Source organism: Lynx canadensis, chromosome A1 (assembly GCF_007474595.2).
Source record: "Lynx canadensis isolate LIC74 chromosome A1, mLynCan4.pri.v2, whole genome shotgun sequence".
NCBI classification, from domain to species: Eukaryota; Metazoa; Chordata; class Mammalia; order Carnivora; family Felidae; genus Lynx; species Lynx canadensis.
In genome coordinates, this window is record NC_044303.2 from 199,991,200 (window position 1) to 200,015,618 (window position 24,419).

Sequence of the window (24,419 nt, forward strand, 5' to 3'; positions counted from 1 at the left end):
CTTCAGAGTACTGGTGAATAAAGCAAATTCCAATAAATGTGAGTTATTTACAACCCTAGCAATCGATTAAACTATAATTGTCAATAGACCATCTAAGATGAAATCATTCAGGGGTGCTTGGGTGGCTTAATCCAGTTAAGCGTCTGTCCAACTCCAGCTCAGGTCACAATCTTGCAATTCGTGAGTTCCAGCCCCACATCAGGCTCTCTGCTGTCAGCGCAGAGCCCACTTTGGACCCTCTCTCCCCCTCTTTCTCTGCCTCTCCCCCACTCTGCCCCTCCTGCCTCGTGCTCTCTCTCAAAAATAAAAATTTAAAAAGAAAAAAAAGAAAATGAGATCATTGTCATGAGATGAAATAACATACAGAAAGCAATTACCTCAGTGCCTAAGTGCTCAGTACATAATAGCTAATAGAATTATTAGCACCCTCTCCAAAAAAATCAGTTATAGAGACCCTTGAGTTATAATGAAGCCTGTAACCAACACCTTTGGTGCTCATGTCACCCCTCTGGCCAATTTGTCATTTGCCACCATTACAGACCTTCAGACTCAGGTTATGCACCAACATTCCATCTCAAGTGAACCAGCCCATTATGTATGCCTCAGGTCTTCAGGAGCACAGGTATAGCTCAAAGAACAGAAAAGTCTATACTTTCAACCACAGGAGAATGAAAAATAGTGGATAAATGTTCAAACCTTCCATCTTTCAAATGGACAATACTGAGAGGCATTCTGTATATTTCTTAGGAGGTTCCAGTGGAACTGAGTTTCTAGTGCTTACAGCAGCAATCTCAGCATCATACTTTTTCCTTCCTTGTCTAGAAATTCCTCATTTCTAGTTCCTGGATCAACTCAAATAAATCATCTACACTCTACTTTAAGAAATGCCAATCTAAGATAAAGCCCAATCACAAGACCCAAAAGATGATCATCTAGACTTTGCTTGAATATTTCTATCCTGCAGATCCTTAAAGCAGATGTTCCAAGGAACACCAAGACAGATGTTTCCAGTAAAGCCTGTAAAAATGCAGCCTTTTGAAAGTAGAAAAAAATGCAAATATTTGCTGAATGAGTGAATAAACTTTAGCAAGCAAAATCCCAGAGTTCATTAGGAAAAAAGGTAAGTCAGCCTACACAGTATACACAAACATTATTTGTTCCTTAAAAATCCCTAAAGAGATCTTGATATAAAATACTATTCTTAATTTTTGTTTGAGAAGGCCCACCTTTCATTACACCTGACTTCCAGAGTTCTCATGTATGCATATGACACAGCAATATAAGCAGAATTACTATGACTATACAATGACTACATATTATAGTAAACCCTTAGTCTAATGTGACTCACTGATTATTTCCCTAAGATTTGTAAAACCTGGTACCAGGGGCGCCTGGGTGGCTCAGTCAGTTTAGCGTCTGACTTTAGCTCAGGTCACGATCTCATGGTTCATGGGTTCAAGCCCCACATCGGGCACTATGCCTACAGCTCAGAGCCTGGAGCCTGCTTCAGATTCTGTGTTTCTCTCTCTCTGCCCCTCCCCTGTTCAGGTTTTCTCTCTCTTGAAAATGAATACATGTTAAAATAAATAAATAAATAAATAAATAAATAAATAAATAAATAAATGTTACTTTAAAAAATAAGATAGATAGATAGATAGATAGATAGATAGATAGATAGATAAAACCCGGTACCAAAGAAAAGGATTTTCAGTCCCTCCCTGGTGATAAAGATACGGGATATAAGTCTAAAAAAAACTTTCATTAGCTGTATCTGCCACATAGGAAAAAACAATCTCAAGTAGTAGCTGTCACTCAGAGAATGACAGAGACAAATAAGAAAGAGAGCCTGGTCCCTGTCTAGCTCTGGTCCCTGGGACCATTTAGCTGTATCCTTACCTTTTCCTTTGCTTGATAATATAAACCAATTCCCTCTTCTTGACTAAGCCAAGTCATTTGAGTTTCTAGGTTTCTGTCACTGGTAACTGAGAAAGGTCTAACACAAGAGCCAGTATAAACATAGTATAAGATCTAATACTCTCTATGGAAGGGCTAGAAAGTATGAGATCCATGAATCCCCTAAAAATAAAACTCTGATTTTGTATATGAGTACATATTCTAGAGAGAAGATACTAAAATTTCCGTCAGAATAAATCTCTGACTACCATATCCTCTAAAGTTTAGATTTATTAGTTGATGGTCTAAGCCAGTAACTTAATGTATATTTCTGACCATTTATATGGGCAACAAACATCCACCTTTTATTAAATGCCATGATTTTCAACCACGGGCACATATATTTTGAAATCCTCTCTCTACTTCTAAGATTCTGGTATGTTGTTAATTCCTCCCTTCCTCCTCCAACAGCTGAGAATCAATGGTTTACGATCTGTATGAAGAACTTTTTTTGAGTCATTTTTACATCTTTTAAATCTATTCAGATATGCTAAAATGCAAGAAATACTACAATTGACTTTAAAAAATAATTCATCCTAAGATGGTTGGTCCTGGTAAGATGTAGTAAGCACACTCCACCCTGTCTCTTCCACTAAATGTAACCATAAACTCAGGACAGGGTACACAGAACAGCTTCTTGCTAAAAAGCAAACAGCAGGCAGATCAAGGAAGTGAAATACCACTCAACCAGAAGTGAATTTATTTCTTTTTCTCCAGTATCCCCTGCCTGAATTTCATGTAGCCAGAAACCCAGGAGTGAGCATTCCTCCAGAAGAATCACTCTGGCCCAAAGATCTACAAAGGAAACTAACAGAAATGTGTAAGTATGGAAACTACCCATGTTTTTCCCCGTTTCTGTTCTCCCTTGCACCATGCACAAGCTATAGGCAATCCCGTGGTCACATGGAAACCTGAAAGAGCCATCACTTCAGTTACTAAAGCTGTGATTCTAAAACACAAAAACAAAACAAAAAACAGGACCAACACCTCTTGCAGTTTTTGTTTTTTTCTAGTTTCTCTGTCTCTCCATCTCTTAGCCCCTGACTACAGAGCAGGGTAAGAAGAGTCACAAATTTCTGGATGGAAACTGAAAAGGAAACCCAGGGAACTGGATTTTCAGAACATAATGCAATTAAACTCAAAATTAGTTAATAGGACAATGAGAGGAAAATCTCCAAATACTTGGAAATTAAACAAAACTCCTCTAAATAATTTATGCATCAAAGACGAAGTCTCGGGGCACTTGGGTGGCTCACTAAATTCGGCAACCAACTCTTGATTTCAGCTCTGGTCATGATCTCACAGTTGGTGAGATGGAGCCCTATGTTGGGCTCTGTGCTGAGAGCGTAAAGCCTGCTTGGGATTCTCACTCCCTGTCTCTCTCTCTGCCCCTCCCCAGCTCTCTCTCTAAATAAACATTAAAAAGGGGGGGGGGCACCTGGGTGGCTCAGTCAGTTAAGCCTCTGACTTCGGCTTGGGTCATGATCTTGCAGTTCATGGGTTCAAGCCCCGCATCAGGCTCTCTGCTGACAGCTCAGAGCCTGAAACCTGCTTCAGATTCTGTGTCTCCCCTCTCTCTGCTCCTCCCCTGCTCATGCTCTGTCTCTCTCTCAATGAGAGGAAGTCTCATTGAACATCCACTCATGATAAAAACTTTAGCCAACTAGTAGTAGAAGGAAACTTCCTCAACCTTAGCTAACACTCTACTTAATGGTGAAAACCTAAATGCTTCAAAGCCTGGTAAATGGGAAGAATGTCTAATGTCACCATTCTTTTTTAACATCCTTTGGGAAAATGAAAAGAAACAAAAGGCACAGAGACTGAAACAAAAGAAATAAACCGACCCTAGTCACAGACTGCATGATCATCTACTTTTAAAAATCCCAAAGAATTTACAAAATACATATAGGACAAGTAAGTTTAGCAAGGTTATAGGATAAAAAGTCGTAACACAAAATCGATCTTTTTTTTTTTTTTTTTTTTTTTTTTAAAGTAAGCTCTACGTTCAACATGGGGCTTGAACTCAAGACCTCAAGGGCAAGAGTCACAGGTTCCACCCACTGAGCCAGCCAGGAGCCCCCAAATCAATCCTATTTCTATATACAATTAGAAACTGAAAATTTTAAGGGTGCCTGGGTGACTCAGTAGGTTGAGCATCTGACTCTTGATTTTGGCTCAGGTCATGATCTCACAGTTTGTGGGTTCGAGCCCCACATCAGGCTCTGTGCTGACGACTCAGAGCCTAGAGCCTGCTTCAGATTCGGTCTCCATCTCTCTCTGCCCCTTCTCTGCTCACGTGCTCTCTCTCTCAAAAATAAACATTAAAATATTTTTTTAATAAAAATAAAAAATAAAATAAAATCTAGATGAAAAGGCAAAGAAACTAGAATAGTTAAAAATTTTTTGAAAAAAAAGAATGAAACTGAAGAATCACAATCACTCAATTTTAATACACATTTACTCTGAAGCTATAGTAATCAAAACTGTGTGGTAGTGGCAAAGGGATTTAGATCAATGCAACACAATAAAGAATACAAAAACAGACCCAGACAGATATAACCAAATGAGTGCTGACAAAGGTACAAAATCAATTCAATGGAAAAAGAATGGTCTTTTTTTTTTTTAATGTTTATTTATTTTTGAGAGAGACAGAGCACGAGCAGGGAAGGGGCAGGGAGACACAGAATCTGAAGCAGGATCCAGACTCTGAGCTGTCAGCACAGAGCCCGACATAGGGCTCAAAGCCACAAACTGTGAGATCATGATCTGAGCCAGAGTTGGATGCTCAACCGAGACACCCAGGCACTCCTGAAAACAAATGGTCTTTAGGGGAGCCTGGCTCACTCAATCGGTAGAGCACACAACTCTTCATCTTGGGGTTGTAAATTCATCAGTTGTAGAGATTACTTAAAAATAACGCCCTTCTGGGCTGATGGCTCGGAGCCTGGAGCCTGTTTCCGATTCTGTGTCTCCCTCTCTCTCTGCCCCTCCCCCGTTCATGCTCTGTCTCTCTCTGTCCCAAAAATAAATAAACATTGAAAAAAAAAATTAAAAAAAAAAAATAACGCCTTAAAAAAACAGAAACAAAAAGATAGTCTTCACAGTAAACACAAAATGGTGTTGAACAAGTGTATACTCACATGCAAAAAAAATTAACCTCAAATTAAACCTCACACTTCATACAAAATTCACTCAAAATGGATCATAGATCTGAATGTAAAATATTAAACTTCAAAACTTTGAGAATACAAAAAAATCTTCAACCTGCGGTTGCTCCCAAACATACAGCTGCAAACTCAGGAAACTCAGGAAACTCAGGAAACGGGTAAGCCCTGGAGCTTCAACAGCCTTCTGTTCCTTCCAGGGAATCCTGAGGGGCCTGGACAAATCAGAGGTATTGCTAATTGGTTATGTTGACACTACTGGCAAACAAATTGGGATAAACTCGACAAGAGAAGCCAAGAACTCTACAGACAAGGGTTTGGAAAAGAGAAAGGGAGACATTTATTTCAGCAGCCATAGGAGATGGCAGGCTTGAGCCTTAACAATCTACCTCTACCAGCAAGATGGACACCTAGAGTTTTGAAGAGAGAGTTCAGAGGAGTAAGTTCAAGAGAGGCAAAGAGTGTGTGACTATGAGTAGGGGTCAGTATGTGTTTAGCCTATGATCATGGGCTAGAAGGGGATGGGTGAGGTGTGGTCTTCTAGGCATTCCACCGCTATCTGGGCTCTTCTGGTCTGGTGGTTGGAATGTTTAGGTCATTGCAAATTCTTTGTCAAGGCCTCAAGAAAGTACAATAAGAAGTAACTGTTGGGGTCTATAGTTGAGCAAGAGGGCTCACTGACAGGGTTCAGCAGAGTTCTTTGGACAACAAAAGTACTATCCATTAAAAAAAAAGACTGGTAAGTTGGACTTTAATAAAACTTTTACTCTGTAAAAGATACAGTTAAAAGAAGAAAAGCTACAGATTGGGAGAAAATATTTACAAACCACATATATGACAAAAGACTTATATCCAGAATAGTTTAAGAACTCTCAGAGCTCAACAATAAAAAAACAAACAGCCCAATTAAAAAATAGGCAAAATATATAAACAAACACTTCCCCAAAGTTCAACATCATTAGCCATTAGGGAAACAGATATAAACCACAATGAGTTAGCCATCATGGAAACACAAATAAAAACCACCGGATACCACTTCACACTCACTAGGATGGTTATAATAAAGAAGACAATAACAAGTGTCAGCAAGGTTGTGAAGACACTGAACCCTCATTTACTCTTGATGGGAATGTAAAATGGTGCAGCCACTTTGGAAAAAGAGTCTGGCAGTTAATCAAAAGACTAAACAGAGAGTTACAACATTATCCAGCAATTCAACTCTTCTGTATATCCCCAAAAGAATAAAAACATATGTATAACAAAAACTTATACACAAATGTTTCATAGGTCATTACTCATTAATAATCAAAAGTGGAAACCACCCCAATGCCCATCAACTAATGGATAAATAAAATGTGGTATGTCCATACAATGGAGTATTATTTATCAATAAACAGGAATAAAGTATTGATAGATGCCACAACTTGGATAAACCTTGAAAACATTATGCTAAGTAAAAGAAGCTAGTCACAAAAGATCATATGTGATTCCATTTGTATGAAATGTCCAGAGCTGGCAAATCTACAGACACAGAAAGTAGATTCTTGGTTGCCTAAGACTGGGGGAAAGGGAGAAACAGAAGTAAAAGCTAGTGGGCACAGAGTTTCTTTTGGGGGTCATAAAAATGTTCTACAATTGGCTATGAATGGTTGTACAACACTGTGAATATACTAACAACCATCAAATTTTACTTTATGTGAGTGAATTTTATGGAATATAAATTATATCTCAATGAAATTGTTATTTAAAAAACCACAAACTTGGGTAGCTTAGTTGGTTAAGTGTCCAACTTCAGCTCAGGTCATGATCTCACAGTTCGTGAGTTCAAGCTCCGGAGCAGACAGCACAGAGCCTGCTTAGGATCCTCTGTCACCCTCTCTCTCTGCCCCTCCCCTGCTCACTTTCTTTCTCAAAAATAAACATAAAAAAAAAAAGAGCCACAATGAAATATCATTATACATCTATTAAAATGGCTAAATTAAAAAATACTGACAATATCACTGTTAATGAGACACAGAGTGACAAAACTTTCATACATTGCTAGTGAAAAAGGAAAATGATACAACCACTGTGGAAAATGGTTTATTAGTATCTTATAAAATTAAACAAATACTACCAATGACCCAGGAATCTCCCTCCCGGGTAGCTACTCTAGAAAAATGAAATCATGTTCATACAACTCCTGTACACAAGTATTGACTATAGTGGCTCTACTTATAAGTATTAAAAACCAAAAATAAGGACATTTGGTCCTTCAAGGGGTGAATGGATAAATTGTGTGGTACATCCACAAAATATGTACCACTTAGCCATAAAAAAGAATGAACTATAGATAAACACAACAACTTAGGTAATCTCAAAGGCATTATGTTGAGTGAAAGACATCAATCTTCACAAGATTGTATACTGCCTGGTTCCACTTATATTATACTCTCAAAACTACAAAACTATGGAGATGAAGAAAAGATAACTTACTGCCAGGGTCTAGAGTCAGGAGGGATAACATGAGGGAGTCTTTCAGGGTGATGAATTCTTTCAATATTCTGTACCGTGACTACTGTGGTGATTACACAAATCTATACATGTATTAAATTCTAAAAACTGTTCACCAAAAGGAAAAAGTGAATTTTTCTTTATAATTTTAAAAATAAAAATTTTTAAATTCCGACTTAAAGTCAACTTTTCTCTTTAATTCAATTTCAACTCACTAAGTTATCACCTCTGGTAATTTCATTTAGTTAACAGTATACAGCTCAAAGAAAGATATTGGCAAAATGGAATATATCCTAAGGAGTACCAAGAGGTAGTAAATAATTAAGAAATCTGGTAATAAATTAATAAAGGGTAAAAAAACAAAACAACACACAATATATGCTAAGTCTAGAGCATACACTTAAAGGGGAGAATGAGTAATGACAAATATCTTAAATTATCTGAAAGGCTGACATATGCATGGGGGTTACAATTTTTTCTACACAGTATTAAAGGGAATATCACTTACCAACGAATCTAAAAGTAGAACGTTTTCTAGGGTTACCAGAAATTTACCATTTATTCCTCAAGTGTTAGATAATCAAGAAACAGGAAATTCTAGAGATTCCTGCATACACAAGAGGTCAGGCAGGAATATCCTAGAGTTTTCTCCCAACTCAAACACTGTATGAATCTAATGACTATTACTTCTAGCATTAACCTAGCAAAGTAAAAGGTATTGAACATCTAAAAAGGTAACCCTTCCTGCCAAAATATCACCTTTCATTGCATAAAGGTAAATATTACAAGGTAAAAATTTGAGTTCCAAATTTTTAAAAAGACTAAATAAATACAAAATCTTAACAAAAGCCATATTGAGATCTATTTTATTTTCCCAAATCTCATTTATACTAAGGATATTAAAATTAAACTCAAATTATTAATGCCTAATTAAATCTAATTTCATTAGACTTAAAAGACAAAAGTTATAAATACAAATTTCATGCAAATTTCTCTAAGTATATTGAAGAAATCTCCTGAAAAAGAAGTGCTCTTTCCACACAAAAAGTGGTAGTCCTCAAAAGAGCCAAAACATCTGTATTCACTTTAAAGCTCATCAAGACAGACTGACATTTTTAGGAGAAGCATATGGCTTGCTGAACAGTCATCTAGAACAGGATCTTTTGTCTAGTAAACCCTATTCAAGGACCATTTACTTATGTATAGAGTGGCTGAATAAAGGAAAGAACATATTTTCGAGTCCTAGAAAACACAAAGAAATAAACTCTTCATCTAGCTTTGTTAAGGATACAGCAAAACATATTACAAAGCAGCCAGATTTTTACTCTGAGACTGTGCCCTCAACATCTGAAACAATTCTAAGAAATCACTGAAACAAAAGAACTCTAGAAAAGCATGCAACTTTCTTAGAGAACTATATCCAGCCAAAGACCACCTCCCTAAAAAAGGCATTTCCATTTTAAAGGATAAAACACTTTCTTCTTAAAACTTTGAAGGGCAGAGTTCAACAGCTGCGCTATATTAAACCTGAGCTCTTCCAAAAGGAAGAACAAGAGTCTCTAGAGAGCGAGTAACATGGCCTGCTTTCTCCAAAATTACCAAAATGCCTGCTCTCCCTCAAAGGAAAATTTCTCCAAGAAAAAGCTTCCATCCAGTGCATGGGTGAAAAGCATAAAGCTTAATTTAGATTAGGGAAATGTGCAAAGATAGAAGAATTTTTGTTTGTTTCTGGAAATCTCCACCCGACCCCCAAGGAAAAATGCATTTTGAAGTCTTTCATGATATAGCATGGAAACTATTTTAAAACACACAAACGGTAATTTTCAGACCTAGCTTCCCATCAGAATCACCAGAGTTAAGCCTCAAGTTAAACTTACTGAACTAATACATATTGGGGCCAAGGCATCTGAATTTTTTATGCACACAACAGGTGATTCTGATGTACAGCAAGGGTTTAAAAAACCACTAAACTGGAGCATGATCCCATAAAGGAAAAAAATTAAGTCAATGCAAAAAGGTCACATTTGAGCAACTAACTAGTTCTAAAGAACCTAAGGTTGTATTCACCTATCAAAATAAGACAAAAGAAAGAAAATTTGAAACAGGAATTCTGAATTGCTCTCATGCCACTACATAAAAGGCAAAAGAATTAGAATAGTTTGCTAAAATATAAAAATATTTAGATGAAAGTCACTGTCAAGAATCTGGCCACTCCAAAATTCACGTACAATAAAGTTCCATCAGGGTCTTTGGACACTGCAAACTAAAAAAGAAAAGTTATAATAGGAGCTCATGTATTATATGTAATTATCTGTGAACCTTAAAAAAGCTTAAGGTTTTAATTGCAACAAAGTAAATTTCAGCCATCATCAGAGCTTCATTAAGCCTACTTTATTTTACTCAAATCCTAACAGGTTTACTTGGTTGGTATTCAAACTCATGATAAATGAAAAAGGGTAGTGAAACTGCTAAAGAGAGGCAGACCAGTCAAGGAAGGACACAAAAACACTATTAAAAAGCAGACAAAGAACTCAGAAAGTATAGCAGACACTTGATGGTTTTTAAAGGCATCAGAATACAATAACTTTTTCCTAATGATCACTGGAGTAAGAAAAAAAGAAAAATATATTCCATTTACCTTGTTTAAAACATGTATTACTTGCATTTTGTTTAAGGGGGTAAGAAAGTATCATAATCAAGTCACATATACAAAGTTTCTCAGCAAAAATAATTACCAAACTTAGGGGGAAAAATCCTTATTACAAAAAAAAGAAAACAAATTCCTCATTTGGAGACTGTCACTGTACAAAAAGGAACAGTGAAAGTAAAGAGCATCAGATAGTTTCTCAAATAAAGACATCCTGCTAAAAGAAAAACAGAGAAGACACTGAGGTTTTACTCTTAGCAGACATATACTTCTCATTACTAAAGTCAACATGTTCATTGGCTGCTAAACCAGACTATTTCCTAGCAATGTAAATTTTAAAATGTTTCCTCATCTGAAAAATGAGAAAAATAACACCTAAGTTCATAGGGTCACTGTGAGAAATACGTAAGATAATGTAGGTAAAGTCACTGGCTAATACACAGTGGCTAATACACAATGAGAAATAAAGGTCACCTATTATTAATTTGTGCTCAGAACAAATACTAGAAAAATGATTCTCAACTTTAGACAACCAAGGGATATATTTTAGAAGCTTTTCCATGTGAAATAGTCTTGTTCTATATTCACCCATGCCCAGAAACTTCTTCAAACATGTCTAACAAAGGAACCAAGTTGCTTCTTTCTCCATTAAGCTCAATGTATCATTAATTTTTAAAAACTTCCTGTAAAATAACTTCCAGAAGGCAAGTCTGATAATCACATTTAGTTACTATTATGCCAAGAAAGTTATCATGTTCCATGAACACCCTTTCCCAAATAAATTCATTTCTACCTCTTTATAAAATTTGAATACAAAAGAGTCAGGACACTTGTCAAAGAAATTTCTGAGTACAAAAAAAAATCTATTCATAAGTCAACTTCAATCCAGATGTTAAGAGTTTCAGGTCAATATTTTAATCTCAGACCACTGCAAGTAATTAGAAAAGAATATATGTAGTAGATATTTTATATTCACACTTATGTAGGTTAGTATTTGGCTTTCACTGATGAAGCTATTAACAGAAATACCACCTATGGCTTCCTGCTTTTCCTCACAATCACACATCTCTAAATACGTATTTACTCACGTACGTGATCAACATTTACTATTATTTGTGAACCATTACACTAGGTGCCATCAAGTATACAAAAATAAATAAAAATTTTTTCCAGCCCTCCAAAAGCCTGTGACCTCACTGATACATTAGTCCATGTGCTAAAACCTGCTCATTTGCATGCATGCGTGTGTGTGTAAAAAAGGTCAATATAGGTTATGTTGAGGCAACCAAAAATTCAAACATTTTTGTAACTCACAACAAAGATTTTTTTTATTTTTTTAACGTTTATTTATTTTTGACAGAGAGAGAGAGAGAGAGAGAGAGAGAGAGAGAGAGAGAGAGAGAGAGAGACAGAGCATGAGCTGGGGAGGGACAGAGAGAGAGGGAGACACAGAATCGGAAGCAGCCTCCGAGCTATCAGCACAGAGCCCAACGCAGGGCTTGAACCCATGAACTGTGAGATCATGACCTGAGCTGAAGTTGGATGCTTAACCGACTGAGCCACCCAGGCGTCCCAAAGATTTATTTCTTAGTCACTTTATATTTTATATAACCTGTAAGAATCAGCTTCTAGCTTTGCTCCATGTGATCTTCATTCCAGGATCTAGACTAAAAGAAAAAAATCCCACCTAAAATGTCTACCCTATAGGCGAAGGCAAAAGGGACATGGCAAACATGGGACAGCTCTTAAAGCTTCTGCTTGACATGGCATATTGTTGGCAGTAACATTTCATTGGCCAAAACAAATCACTTGACTAATGGAGCAGCAATGTATAATCTTGTCACAGAAAACGAAGCAAATATTTTCAACAATACTACCATCTACCACAATATCTATCACCAAGATTAATGAAAAGAAAAATACTCAGGCTATTCAAACCAATAATAAAGTAGTGTTTACTTAGGTAAAGTTTACTATGTGCCAGACACTATTCTAATATTCATTAGTATTAAAATATTTAATTCTCCTAAGAACTCAACAAAGATCTCTACTACTGCTGAAACCTCATGAACCATTATGGGTATTTCTTAATGAGAAAAATAAGCAAAAGAATTAAGCCTATTAAAGGGTATTTTAGAAATATTTCAAGCTCACTAAACTTGGCTTTGATATATTTCAAAGACAGCAAAAGTAGCTGCTTTTCAGAGAGGAATTTATCCATCTTATCTGAAGTATAAGCCAATAACTGGCTTTAAATGTCCTAAATGTTTCTCAAATTTGGGCTCAGTTTCCCAGTAAGGTGTAATATACACAGAACCCTTGTCAACCTTAGGACTGTCAACTTCAGCACATCTTACTCACTGAAGGTTCCTGGCTTATCTAATGCTGAAAAAGGAAACAGTGTGACACAATAGAGCCAGAGATTGAAACACAAAATAAGGCTCACAAAAAAGATCCAGACATGGGGCACCTGGGTGTCTCAGGTGGTTAAGCATCCGACTCTTGACTTTGGCTCAGGCTCAGGGCATGATCTAATGGTTCATGAGTTTGAGCCCTGCGATGGGCTCTGTGCTGACAGTGTGGAGCCTGCTTAGGATTTTCTCTCTCTCCTTCTCTCTCTCTCTGCCCCTCCCCAGCTCGTGCTCTCACTCTCAAAATAAATAAATAAACTTAAAAAAAAAAAAGTCTATACACTTAGTCCTCACCACAGTCATTAAGACCCTATGCAGACCCTAAGGAACTGTGTTTGAGGTAAACACAAGATTCAGTTCAAATTGAAAAGTGATGAAACAGGGCTAGGCAATACACAAATAGGTTAAAAAAAACAGAAAAAACACTGTATCAAACATGGAGTCCGAAGTATTGCTATTTTGAAAGAGCACCATTTTATCTAGCTTTTAGATTAAAATCCTAAATAGTTAAACTCACCCTGGACAATTCTGTCAGAAAGTCAGGGAAAGTAAGAATAAATGTGGGCCATTTATCCGGTTTTTCCCCCTTCTCATTCAGTCCAGAGAAATGAGAAGCACATGGAAACTGAGACTCACTCTGGAACACGAGCTCAGGAACTAGATCAACGGAATCATCTACACTGTTTAAACAATTTTTCTCCTTGTGTGTATGTTGTTGGGTTTTTTTGGTTTACTCTGGTTTTGTATTAATACACTGTAATTTCACACAAGTTAATGTAACAGCTTCTTTCCTTCTACTCACACTTTCTTCAGTATTTGTTCACTACTCCCTCCTTACCAACTGCCTTACTGATTCTACCCTTCATTTTATTCAAGTGATCTGAAAGGTTACATTATTTGCAAATGTTTTCTAAGCATTACAATAAAATGAATTATAGATTTACATTATCCTATTAATTGGTACTCTTTCCACACACAACCTTTTCAGATCCTCATTACCTTCAAAACATAATGGAAAGACAATGCTTAAAGGATGAAAAGCCAATAATAGGGAAGAGAGAAGGGCCATAAATTTCCCTCAAGGGGAGATGAACATCACTAGTTCTCTGGACAAAAAAATGTGTTACAGAAAGCAAATAAATGGGGGCACCTGGCTAGCTCAGTCAGTAGAGCATGTGACTCCTGGTCTCAGGATTGTGAGTTCCAGCCCCACACTGGGTGTAGAGATTACTTAAAAAATAAAATTTTTAAAAGGCAAATAAATGTGTCATTTGACTTGTGGTTAAAATTTGTTTTCTTTGTCTTTTACGTTTTTTAAAGTGTGAACCAAAGATCACTTTACATAATTTAATATTTTATTTTCAAATCTCTAACACATTTGCAAACAGAAACTCTTCAAATTTGCGTAAGTAGTACTAGTTATCATCAGTTTCTAAAATCCAGTATCTTAACTTCAACTACAATAACTGCTGACAAAATGGCTGACTTAGATATAGAATTTAGTTAGATACACAGTCATGTCTTAATTAGCCATGCACCAGTGGCCCCTTCAACTCTGTTTTGAGTTCTAGGGCTACTGTGAATACATTATTACTTGGGAATGCAAAATTATTCTCCATAATGTCTAGGAGAACAAGAACTAACTTGGATCACCTCTCTTACAGCCCTAAGTCAACCAGTCGGGTATTTTATTTAGAGAAACATTTCCCATTCTTCAAGTCTTCATATGTACAATAGTTCACTACAATTTTTTTTTTTACCTTTCCCCAATCTTAGCATCGTTATTTTTCAACAATTCTATACTATGTATGTATCCACTATTGCCTTCAAAGCTTTTCATAAGCCACTGACCCTATTCAGGACATTCTTCTCCCCCCGCCCCAACACACTAAAACCTTAACAAAATTTACCTCACAAATCCTTTCTAATTAACTCTAGTTCTAACGCTCGGGATTCCCTTTATATTTAACACTAAATTAATTAGTATTTGACTAGACCCTCAATTTTTAACCACCCCCATCTGTCCCTGCAGTCTTCCCGTGTTATTCTAAGCACTCGGTGTAGTCTCCAGAGCATGCAAAAGGCATTCAATACATGCCCTGATTTGTAATAGGCAGCGAAATAGCGATAAAACATAATGCTTTGCAGATAAACACACTACCGTGTTTACATGCTATTGTGTTAGTACCACAGTCAGGAAAATTCGCGTTAAGAGGGAAATCGAGGATTAATGCAGTCAGGAAAAAAAGCACCATCACAAAAACGCTCAAAGCAAAACAACAGCAACAATCTCTGAATTACTGTGAAGCTTTAATAACATTCTTGATAGGAAGCCTCCCGGCATTACCACCAGCCTTTTAGAAATTACCTTCCAATATTACTAGCAATGGTATGTTCACTAACATTGAATTCCAACCAAGCAGGCTGATGAATAAAACAATCTTTCTGTTCAGAAACCCACTAATACCACTTAAAGCCATGTAAGGGAAAGAGGGATTTAACCCCAACAAGGCCTGGAGTGATGGACAAACAGGTGAAAAACGGAGGGGGTGCGTAAAGTGGGGAGAAAGACCAGTGAGACTCCTCCCCTTCTCTGGGGGCTAGGGCTCGGCTCGCAGCCCTGGAGACAACCCCACCCCACAGACCCTCTCTCACAGCAATAGTCCCAAAGTTTCCAAGAAACCAGAGGTCCTCCTCCCCTCATCCCCGCATTCACACCCCCACTCGCCTGGCCAGTGCCCCTGAAAAGCAGCTAGTCCCAAATCCAACCGCCCTCTCCGGAGGAAAGGGTCAGCAGAGAACGCTTTCCCAGAGGCCTTCTCCGGAACCCAGCCAGCAGAGACCTCCCCAAAAGTGGAGAGACCCCAGAAGCTTGAAGAAGAAGCCTGACAATCCTGTTACCTGGTAGGAACCCTGGAAGCGGAAATGGCCGCTACAGCCACTGCCCTTTTCCCCCACAACATTTGCCTCAGCGCCACTGACATTGAGACCGCCGCCATCTTGCTGCAGGCAAACGCCAGAACGGATCACCGGAAGGGACAAACTTCCTTCGTTCTCAAGTTTCTGGGGCTACATCGTAATGAAGTGGGCTTTTGTTAATTTCATTTTTGTTTGGCGTTTTGTTAAATGCTGGAGTTCAGACAAGAGGTAATAAGTTTGATTGAAAGAGATAAGAAGGAAAATGAATGGAAGAAAATGCAGCAGTGCATTGTGTAAATATTACCTCCACAAATTGTAATCCTTGTTTGTTGCTAGGACTGGTTGTTTACTGGTTATTCAATGAAAAGAACCCCCCCCCCCCCCCCCCACACACACACATACACACACAGAAACGCAAAAAAACATGGAAATTTTAAACACCTGCAACTCATAATTTTTTCAAAGGGCTGAGCATATTTAGGGCTGAGCCCACTGGAAGAGCCAGAGGGCTCTTTGGGTTCTTGAGAACCTAAAGTAGTACTTTTCCAAAGTGTTGCCAGATTCAGTATGCAAGCCCTCAGGAAAGGGCTGTATTTAGTTTGATGTTGTCTAGTTGTAACGATCATATTTTCCAGTTTGGACACATGGCCCGGAAAAGGATTATTTTTTTGACATGTAGGTTCATATGAAAAACTAATAGAACACAATATTTGAAATCCCCTGCCTTCCCAGTAAATTCTGATTGTGAGATCATAATACGTACACACCAAGAATATTATTAATGCTTCATGTATATAAAACAAAAATTATCTTCTGAGACAAGTGTTGGAAACATCCTTGTATTGTAAGCTACTGACCTTAAAAACGATTAACTGAATTATTGAAAATAAAAGGTTAGTTTGTGGGGTTTTGTTTTTAAAGAGATTTTTTTTTTAAGATTCCTGCTTTTAACATTAAGCCTTTGGAAACATAACATGTATTAAAAGAAGAGGATTAACAGGAAGATGGGGGATAACTTGGTTCTGCATTATGACGAATTAAAAGAAAATACATAAGGAAAGAAGGAAAAGAAAGAGATTCAACACCGTAGCACCTTACACCTAGCTCTAAGGAGAGAAAGCCATGTCAAGGGAAAAGGGAAATGAACAGAAAGATGAAGGAAGGCAAAGGAGAAATGTCTCAGAGGGAATTTTCTTTTAAAGTTTTTATTTTGAAACAATTATAGATTTCACAAGAAGTTGCAAAAATAGTACAGATTTTTCAGCCAGTTTCTCCCATGGATTGTATCTTCCATAACTCTAGTACATACTAAAGCCAAGAGACTGACATTGATGTAAAATGTTGGGATAGTCCTGTATCATTCTATCACATGTGTTAATTCATGACACCACTACCACAATCAAGATTCAGAATTATTTCAAAACCACAAAGATCTCCAGAGTGCTACCATTTTATAGTAACTCCCAAGTTACAACTCTTGGTCACCGTTCAGTTGGCCTTTGAACAATGCAGGGGCTCAGGGGAACTGCACAGTTGAAAGTCCACATACAATTTTTGACTCCTCAAAGCTCAACTACTAATAGCCTACTATTGATCAGAAGACTTACCAATGACATAAACAATTAACACATATTTTGTATAGTTTATACTGTATTGTTACAATAAAGTAAGCTGGAGAAAAAATATTATTAAGAACTCCTTGTGAGTTTAAGCCCTATGTTAGCTATAGAATTTACTTAAAAAAATAGTTTGTTTTAAAAGGAAAAAATAAAATCATTAGGAAGAGAAAATTCATTTACAGTACTGTACTTATTGAAAAAAAGTTCATATATAAGTGGATCTGCGTAGTTCAAACCCATGTTGTTCAAAGTTCAACGGTACTGTTTCCGTTCTTATAATTTGACATTTCAAGTATGTTACATAAATTGACTCATGTAGTATATGACTTTTTGAGATTGGCTTCTTACACTCAGCATAATGCCCTTGAGAACCATTCAAATTAATGCATATATGAACAGTCCATTTCTTTTTATTGCTGAGTAACATTCCTGGTGTTTTAGGACCCTCCAGAAAAGCAAATACAGTAAGATAAATGTATGAGCATACCTATCTGTTTAACCATTCACCTATTGTAAAAATTTTTGTTGTTTTCTGTTTTGAGCTATTAAAAATAAAACTGCAGGGTACCTGGGTGGCTCAATCAGTTAAACATCAGACTCTTGGGGTCTGCTCAGGTCATGATCTCATGGTTGTGAGATCAAGCCCCACACTGGGTTCCACGCTGAGCATGGAGTCTGCTTAGGATTCTCTCTCTCCCTCTCTTTATGCCCCTCCCCTGCTCATGCACATATGCCTGTGCAGGAGCACACTTGCTCTCTCCCTCAAAACAATATACATTTTGAAAATAAATAAAACTGCTATGAATACTCATTTTTTGGTGTAGGCATAAATTTTCACTTCTCTGGGATAAGTGTTCAAAAGCACGATGCTGGGTCATGTGATACATGTATATTTGTTTTTTTTAGGAAACTACTTAATGATTTTTCAAAGCAGTTATACCATTTTACATTCCTACTAGCAATATATGAGAACCAGTTTCTCTTTATCCTCACCAGCATTTGCTGTTTCACTATTTCTTATTTTATCTCGGCTAACATTAGTAGTAGGTATGTCATGATACCTCATCATGGCCTTACTTTACACTCCCCTAATGGCTAATAATATCAAATATCTTTTCATGTGCTTATTTGCCATCTGTATATTCTATTCAGTTAAATGCCTCATGTCTTTTGCTCATTTTCTAATTGCATTATTTGTTTTTGCCTGTTATATTTTAAGAGGTCTTTATATATTCCAAATATGAGTCTTTTATCAGATATGTGGTCTGCAAATATTTTCTCCTGCCTGTAGCTTGTCTTTTCATCCTCTTAACAGGGTCTGTTGCTCAGTAAATGTATTAAATTTTGGTGAAGTCCAGATTAGTCATTTTTTAATTCATGAATTTTGCTTTTGGTGTCATGTCTTCGTACTATTCACCAAGTCTATGTCCTAAACATTTTCTCCTGTGTTTTCTTCTAAAGGTTTTTTTAGTTTTACCTTTTATGGTTAAGTCTATGGCCTTTTTTTTGAGTTGCATATTTAGTCAATAAGGTGTGAGGCTTAGGTCAAGTTTCAATTTTTTTACCTGTGGGTATCCAATTGCTCCAGCACTCTGCATTAAAAAGACTATCTTAGGGCACCTGGGTGGCTCAGTCGGTTGAGCGTCCAACTTCAGCTCAGGTCGCGATCTCACTGTCCGTGAGTTCGAGCCCTGCGTCGGGCTCTGGGCTGACGGCTCAGAGCCTGGAGCCTGCTTCCGATTCTGTGTCTCCCTTTCTCTCTGCCCCTCCCCCATTCATGCTCTGTCTCTCTCTTTCTCAAAAATAAATAAACGTTAAAAAGACTATCTTTCTTCCATTGAATTGTTTTTGTACCTTTATCAAAAAATCAATTTGGCCATACTGTATCTGGGTTCTCTATTTCAAAGGGAATTTAAGCCCTCGGGTGGTTTTGATGTTGGGTTAAATTTTAATAAACATGTTTTCATTTTTAAGAAGTAACTTATGATCTGTCCCAATGTTCATCAGGGCAACTTACTGTAGCCCTGCTCCTAGTCCCATTGACCGAAACTCAACTTCTCCACCTACCAGCTATTCTAGTCTCTTCCTTCTGTGAATTTGGAATCTCAAGGGAAGACTTCACTGGTCTGTTTTCCTTTCTACACAGCCTTTGATCCAAAATCAGCATTGCCAACAATACATTCCTGTAGAACCTCTGATTCCTTGATCTTCTGTTGGATTCCCTCCACTGCCCATACCTGAAGTCCTTGCTAACCTCACGTATAATATATAGGCCTAAGAACTGAACAGAATTAACATGCCATGTGCATTTATTTATTTACTTACTTACTTACTTACAATTTCACCTAAACTATAGAGTCTACCATTAAGCTTAATAAAATGTCTAGGTCTAAAAAAAAAAAAAAAAAATGTCTAGGTCTAAATATTTCAATAGAAGTATTTAAAATACTTTTTGTTTGCATTTCATGCATGGTAACCAAAATCCTCCTCAGCAGCTCATCATTATTAAACAAAATAGCAATCTCAGACACTTATTCTACTGCTAATTAGTACTCACCATGTAACCTTATCTGACTCCTCAGTAGTTTGGCATAGCTTTTAATTCACTGAGTATCTTTAACCTCATTTCCCAAGTGGTATTCTAAGGAACTCTAATTGTGAGAGACTTTAACTGGTGCTCCTAAAAATTGATTCCATACTACTAATATTCCAGACTTGGGGTAATTTTTTTCCTTCCAGCTCTATTGAGATTTACCTGGCATAATATTTGGTAAGTACAAAGTGTAAAACATGATGGTTTGATATATGCATATATTGCAAATGGTTATCACAGTAAGGTTAGTTAATACATCCACCATGTCGCATAGTTACCTTTGTGTGTATGGAGAGAATTTTTGAGGTGTACTCTCAGCAAATTTCAAGGATATAATGCAACAATATTTTAACCATAGTCACCATGCTGTACATTAAATTCCTGGAACTTATCTATAGTATAACTGGAAGTTTATGCTTTGATTACTTTTACCCATCCCTCCCCCATCATTTCCCCACCTCTAACACCCCCGCCTCACCTTGGAAATCACCTATCTTCTTTATTTCTAAGAGTTCAGTTTTTCAGATTCCACATGTAAGTTAAAATCCACCGTTTGTCTTTCTCTGACATTGAATTTAGCATAATGTCCTTCAGTTTCATCCATTTTGTCACAAATGGCAGGATATCCAACTTTTAAGTGTCTGGATAATATTCCATTGTGTGTGGGTGGGTGTGTGGGTGTCTGTGTATTCTTTATCTATTCATTTGTCACTGGACACTTTGGTTATTTCCATGTGTTGGCTGTTGGAAATAATCCTTCAATGAAGTTGAGGGTGCAGATATCTGTCAAAGATACTGATTTCATTTACCTCAGATATATGCCCAGAAATGGTATTGCTGAATCATATGGTAAGCTTGGAGTAAGTCTTTTTTTTTTTTTAAGTCACAATCCCATTTATTTATTTGTTTGTTTGTTTGTTTGTTTTAAAGCAAGCTCTATACCCAACATGGGGCTTGAACTCACAACCCTGAGATCAAGAGTCACGTGTTCCACTGACTGAGCCAGCCCTGTGCTCCATCTTGGAGTGTTTCTTAATTCTTCTTTCTTTTACCTTCCACTTCCAATCTTTAACATGTGTACAGGGATGCCTGGCTAGCTTGGTTGGAAGAGCATGTGACCCTTTAAAAAACATTTTTTTTAGGGGCGCCTGGGTGGCGCAGTCGGTTAAGCGTCCGACTTCAGCCAGGTCACGATCTCGCGGTCCGTGAGTTTGAGCCCCGCGTCAGGCTCTGGGCTGATGGCTCAGAGCCTGGAGCCTGTTTCCGATTCTGTGTCTCCCTCTCTCTCTGCCCCTCCCCCGTTCATGCTCTGTCTCTCTCTGTCCCAAAAATAAATAAAACGTTGAAGAAAAAAAAAAAATTAAAAAAAAAATAAAAAACATTTTTTTTAATGTTTATTTATTTTTGAGAGAGAGACAGAGACAGAGCATGAGCAAGGGAGGGGCAGAGAGAGGAGGCACAGAGTCTGAAGTAGGCTCCAGGCTCTGAGCTGTCAGCACAGAGCCCGATGCAGGACTCAACTCATGAGAAGAGCATGTGACTCTTGATCTCAGTATCATGAGTTCGAGCCCCATGATGGGTATAGAGATTATTTTTTTAAAAATAAACAAACTGGGGAGGCTGGGTGGCTCAGTCAGTTAAGCATCCAACTCTTGCTCTCAGCTCAGGTCATCATCTCATGGTTTGTGACGTCAAGCCCCACGGCGGGCTCGGTGCTGGTGGAGTGGAGCCTGCTTGGGTTCTGTCTCTCCTTCTCTCTGCCCCTCACCTGCTTGTGCTCTCTCTCTCTCTAAATAAATAAATAAGCTTTTAAACAAACGAACAAACAAACAAACAAACAAACAAACTTGGGGCACCTGGGTGGCTCAGTCAGTTAAGCATCCAACTCTTTTTTTTTTCTGAAGAGAATTTTATTATAAGAAGTCAATATCCAGCTCTTGATTTCACCATTCATGGGTTTGAGCCCTGTGTTGGGCTTTGTGCTGGCAGTGGGGAGCCTGCTTGGGATTCTCTATCTCCCTCTCCCTCTATCCCTCCCCGACTAGCTCTCTCTCAAAAATAAATAAATATTTAAATAAAGAAGCTTTTTTAAAAGTTATGTTCAGATATTTATTTATTTATTTAGAGAGAGAGAGAGAGAGAGACAGAGACAGAGTGTGAGCAGGGGAGGGGCAGAGAGAGAGGGAGACACAGAATCCGAAGCAGGCTCCAGGCTCTGAGCTGCCATCACAAAGCCTGACATGGGGCTTGGACCCACGAACCATGAGATCATGACCTGAGCTGAAGTCGGACGCTTAACCAACTGAGTCACCCAGGAGCCCCAGTAACCTGTATAATTTTTTATCTTATTTTCACCTGGAGATCTGCACTGGTCCCTACTGGGTTCCCATAATCATTCTGGCTTCCAATTTGTACTCCACTTTGGAAAGGAACACATGATCATGTCACCTATATGAATCCCTTCCAATGGCTTACCATTTCCCTCAGAATAAAATCCCTTATCCTGATCTGACAGGCTCTACATGGTTTGTCCTCCACCTTCACCACTGTCTTTCTGTCCTGCCCCAGAGCCTTTTGCAGATTGTTGCCAACTGGAGTGGTCTTCCTTGCCTTTTCTCTAGTCATCCTCTTTGTTCAGATCATAGCTAGAGAGTCACTCCCTGTGGTAGAAACTGTAGGTATCTTATTGACATATCCCACCTTTCCCTTCCTTGCTGGCAGAGCCTGACTCCTCCTACAAAGACTAAAATAATATAGGATAGTTGCTTTCCCATGCTCTTTCAAGCAACATATGGACATGCCCAAGGCCAAGGGGATCTGAAATTCCTTGTGGGAAAAAAAGTTTCTGAAAAAAGGAGACACACAAAGAGAAATACCTCTTTTCCTGCCTTTGGATGCAATTGTATGAGGACATAATGCCTAGGGAACAAGCATAAAAATCTACCCACCAAGAAAGAATGGAATAGCAGAGAGAGGAAAGAGGAAAGAGCCTAGGGTTTTAATGGCATTATGGAGCTTCTGAATCACCCCTAATCAAAATACCTCCTACTTCTTGTTGTATGAAATAAGTGTTTTAACTGTTTAAACTTTCATCTGTTAAATATCTTACAGCTGAAAACATCTTTATTGATCCTCTTACACAAGGAATGCTTCTCTGACTTCCCTGACCACTCCAACTCCTCTTCTTGTAAACCCACCTAGCACCATATCTTTCTCCTTCAGAGTACCTCCCGTGTTTCTGTCTTTTTTGTTTTTTTTAAAGTTTTTATTTGTTTATTTATTTATTTTGAGAGAGAGAGAGAGAGAGAGAGCAGGAGGGGCAGAGAGAGAGAGAGGGAGAGAGAGAGGGAGAGAGAGAGAATGCCCAATGTGGGGCTCAAACTCACAAACCGTGAGATCGTGACCTGAGCTGAAACCAAGAGTCAGTCGCTCAACTGACTAAGCCACCCAGGCAACCCCTCCCATGCTACAGTATTAATGCAGTGTAATTATCTCTTTCTCCAGAATGTAAAGCAAGTTCTATGTGGACAAGGATCATACCTGTTTTTACTGATAATTTTCCCAGCACCTAGCCAAGGCCCTGACACATAATAGGCAACAAAGAATGCATAGAATGAATGAATTAGTGAATGAATGAATGAATAAATGAATGAAGTTAACTGGAACTGTAAAAATGTGGGAAATGGGGGCGTACATTTTCTCTTTGTTATTTTTGCTTAGACAAAGGTTGTACAAATTATTTTTAATGTGATTGTTCTCTCACAAATCTTATTGGTTTCTAATATTTCATCTTTGATCAAATGCCATTTCCTGAAGATGGTGGTAGGATGTTGGGGGTTGAGGCCCATGTTGTTGGCAAGAGGCCTGAAACCATAAATCTACCTTTTACTAGGCTTGCGTTAAAAAAAGAGTTTAATAACCCCTTTCATTTCCTTATTTCTCACATTTCAAATACAGGATAGAGGCCTGAAATGAAACACAAATAATTTGCTGTGTGCATATATTGTTTTTTCCAATTGCACCCAATCTATAGATTCTACCACTAGGATTAATAGATGTCTAGGTCTAAATACCATTTTATTATTTCATATAGAAGTATTAAAATGTGAACTGATTTTACTTTTTGCTTGAATTTCAAGCATGGTGGCCAAAAGAAACATTTAGTTTAGACTTTCTGATGGCATGTGAAATTTACAGTGGATCTGAAGTTGTCTGGTTTTAATTTTTTCCCCTTGCACATGGGTCTTCAATAAAGCATCCAGAAGAAAATAAATTAAAACCAGACATTTCTATCAGAGGTTTCACATGCAATCGCTACAGACATGAAAAAAATTCCACCATCACTTATTGGCTACAAACTAATATTTTAAATCACATCTTATTTTTCACTGCTAATTTAATTGAAAACCTTGAATTAATACCTTATCTTCTTAGAAAATTATCATGACATCTGGCAGGACTGCTGAGGCTTTGGCAACAAACGAAATAATTTCTACCTAGAGTGAAGAACTGCCACTTGAAATTATTTTTGAAAAACAAAGGGTACAGACAATCAAAATTCCTAAGAACTCATTTTCCCACATACATATGATCACATGCCCCATCACAGTCTGGAGTTCC

The 24,419-nt window shown here is 37.7% G+C and overlaps 1 protein-coding gene across 1 annotated transcript in view; it reads right to left on the minus strand.

Moving 5' to 3' along the window:
- NDUFS4 (NADH:ubiquinone oxidoreductase subunit S4) overlaps nucleotides 1–15,698 on the minus strand; it is a 113,378-nt gene extending 97,680 nt beyond the window's left edge. Inside the window, exon 1 of the mRNA XM_030330021.1 lies at nucleotides 15,570–15,698. Within this exon, the coding sequence (XP_030185881.1) occupies nucleotides 15,570–15,667 (98 nt within the window). The 5' untranslated portion in view covers nucleotides 15,668–15,698. The remainder of the gene's footprint in view (nucleotides 1–15,569) is intronic.
- Nucleotides 15,699–24,419: the final 8,721 nt, after the last annotated feature.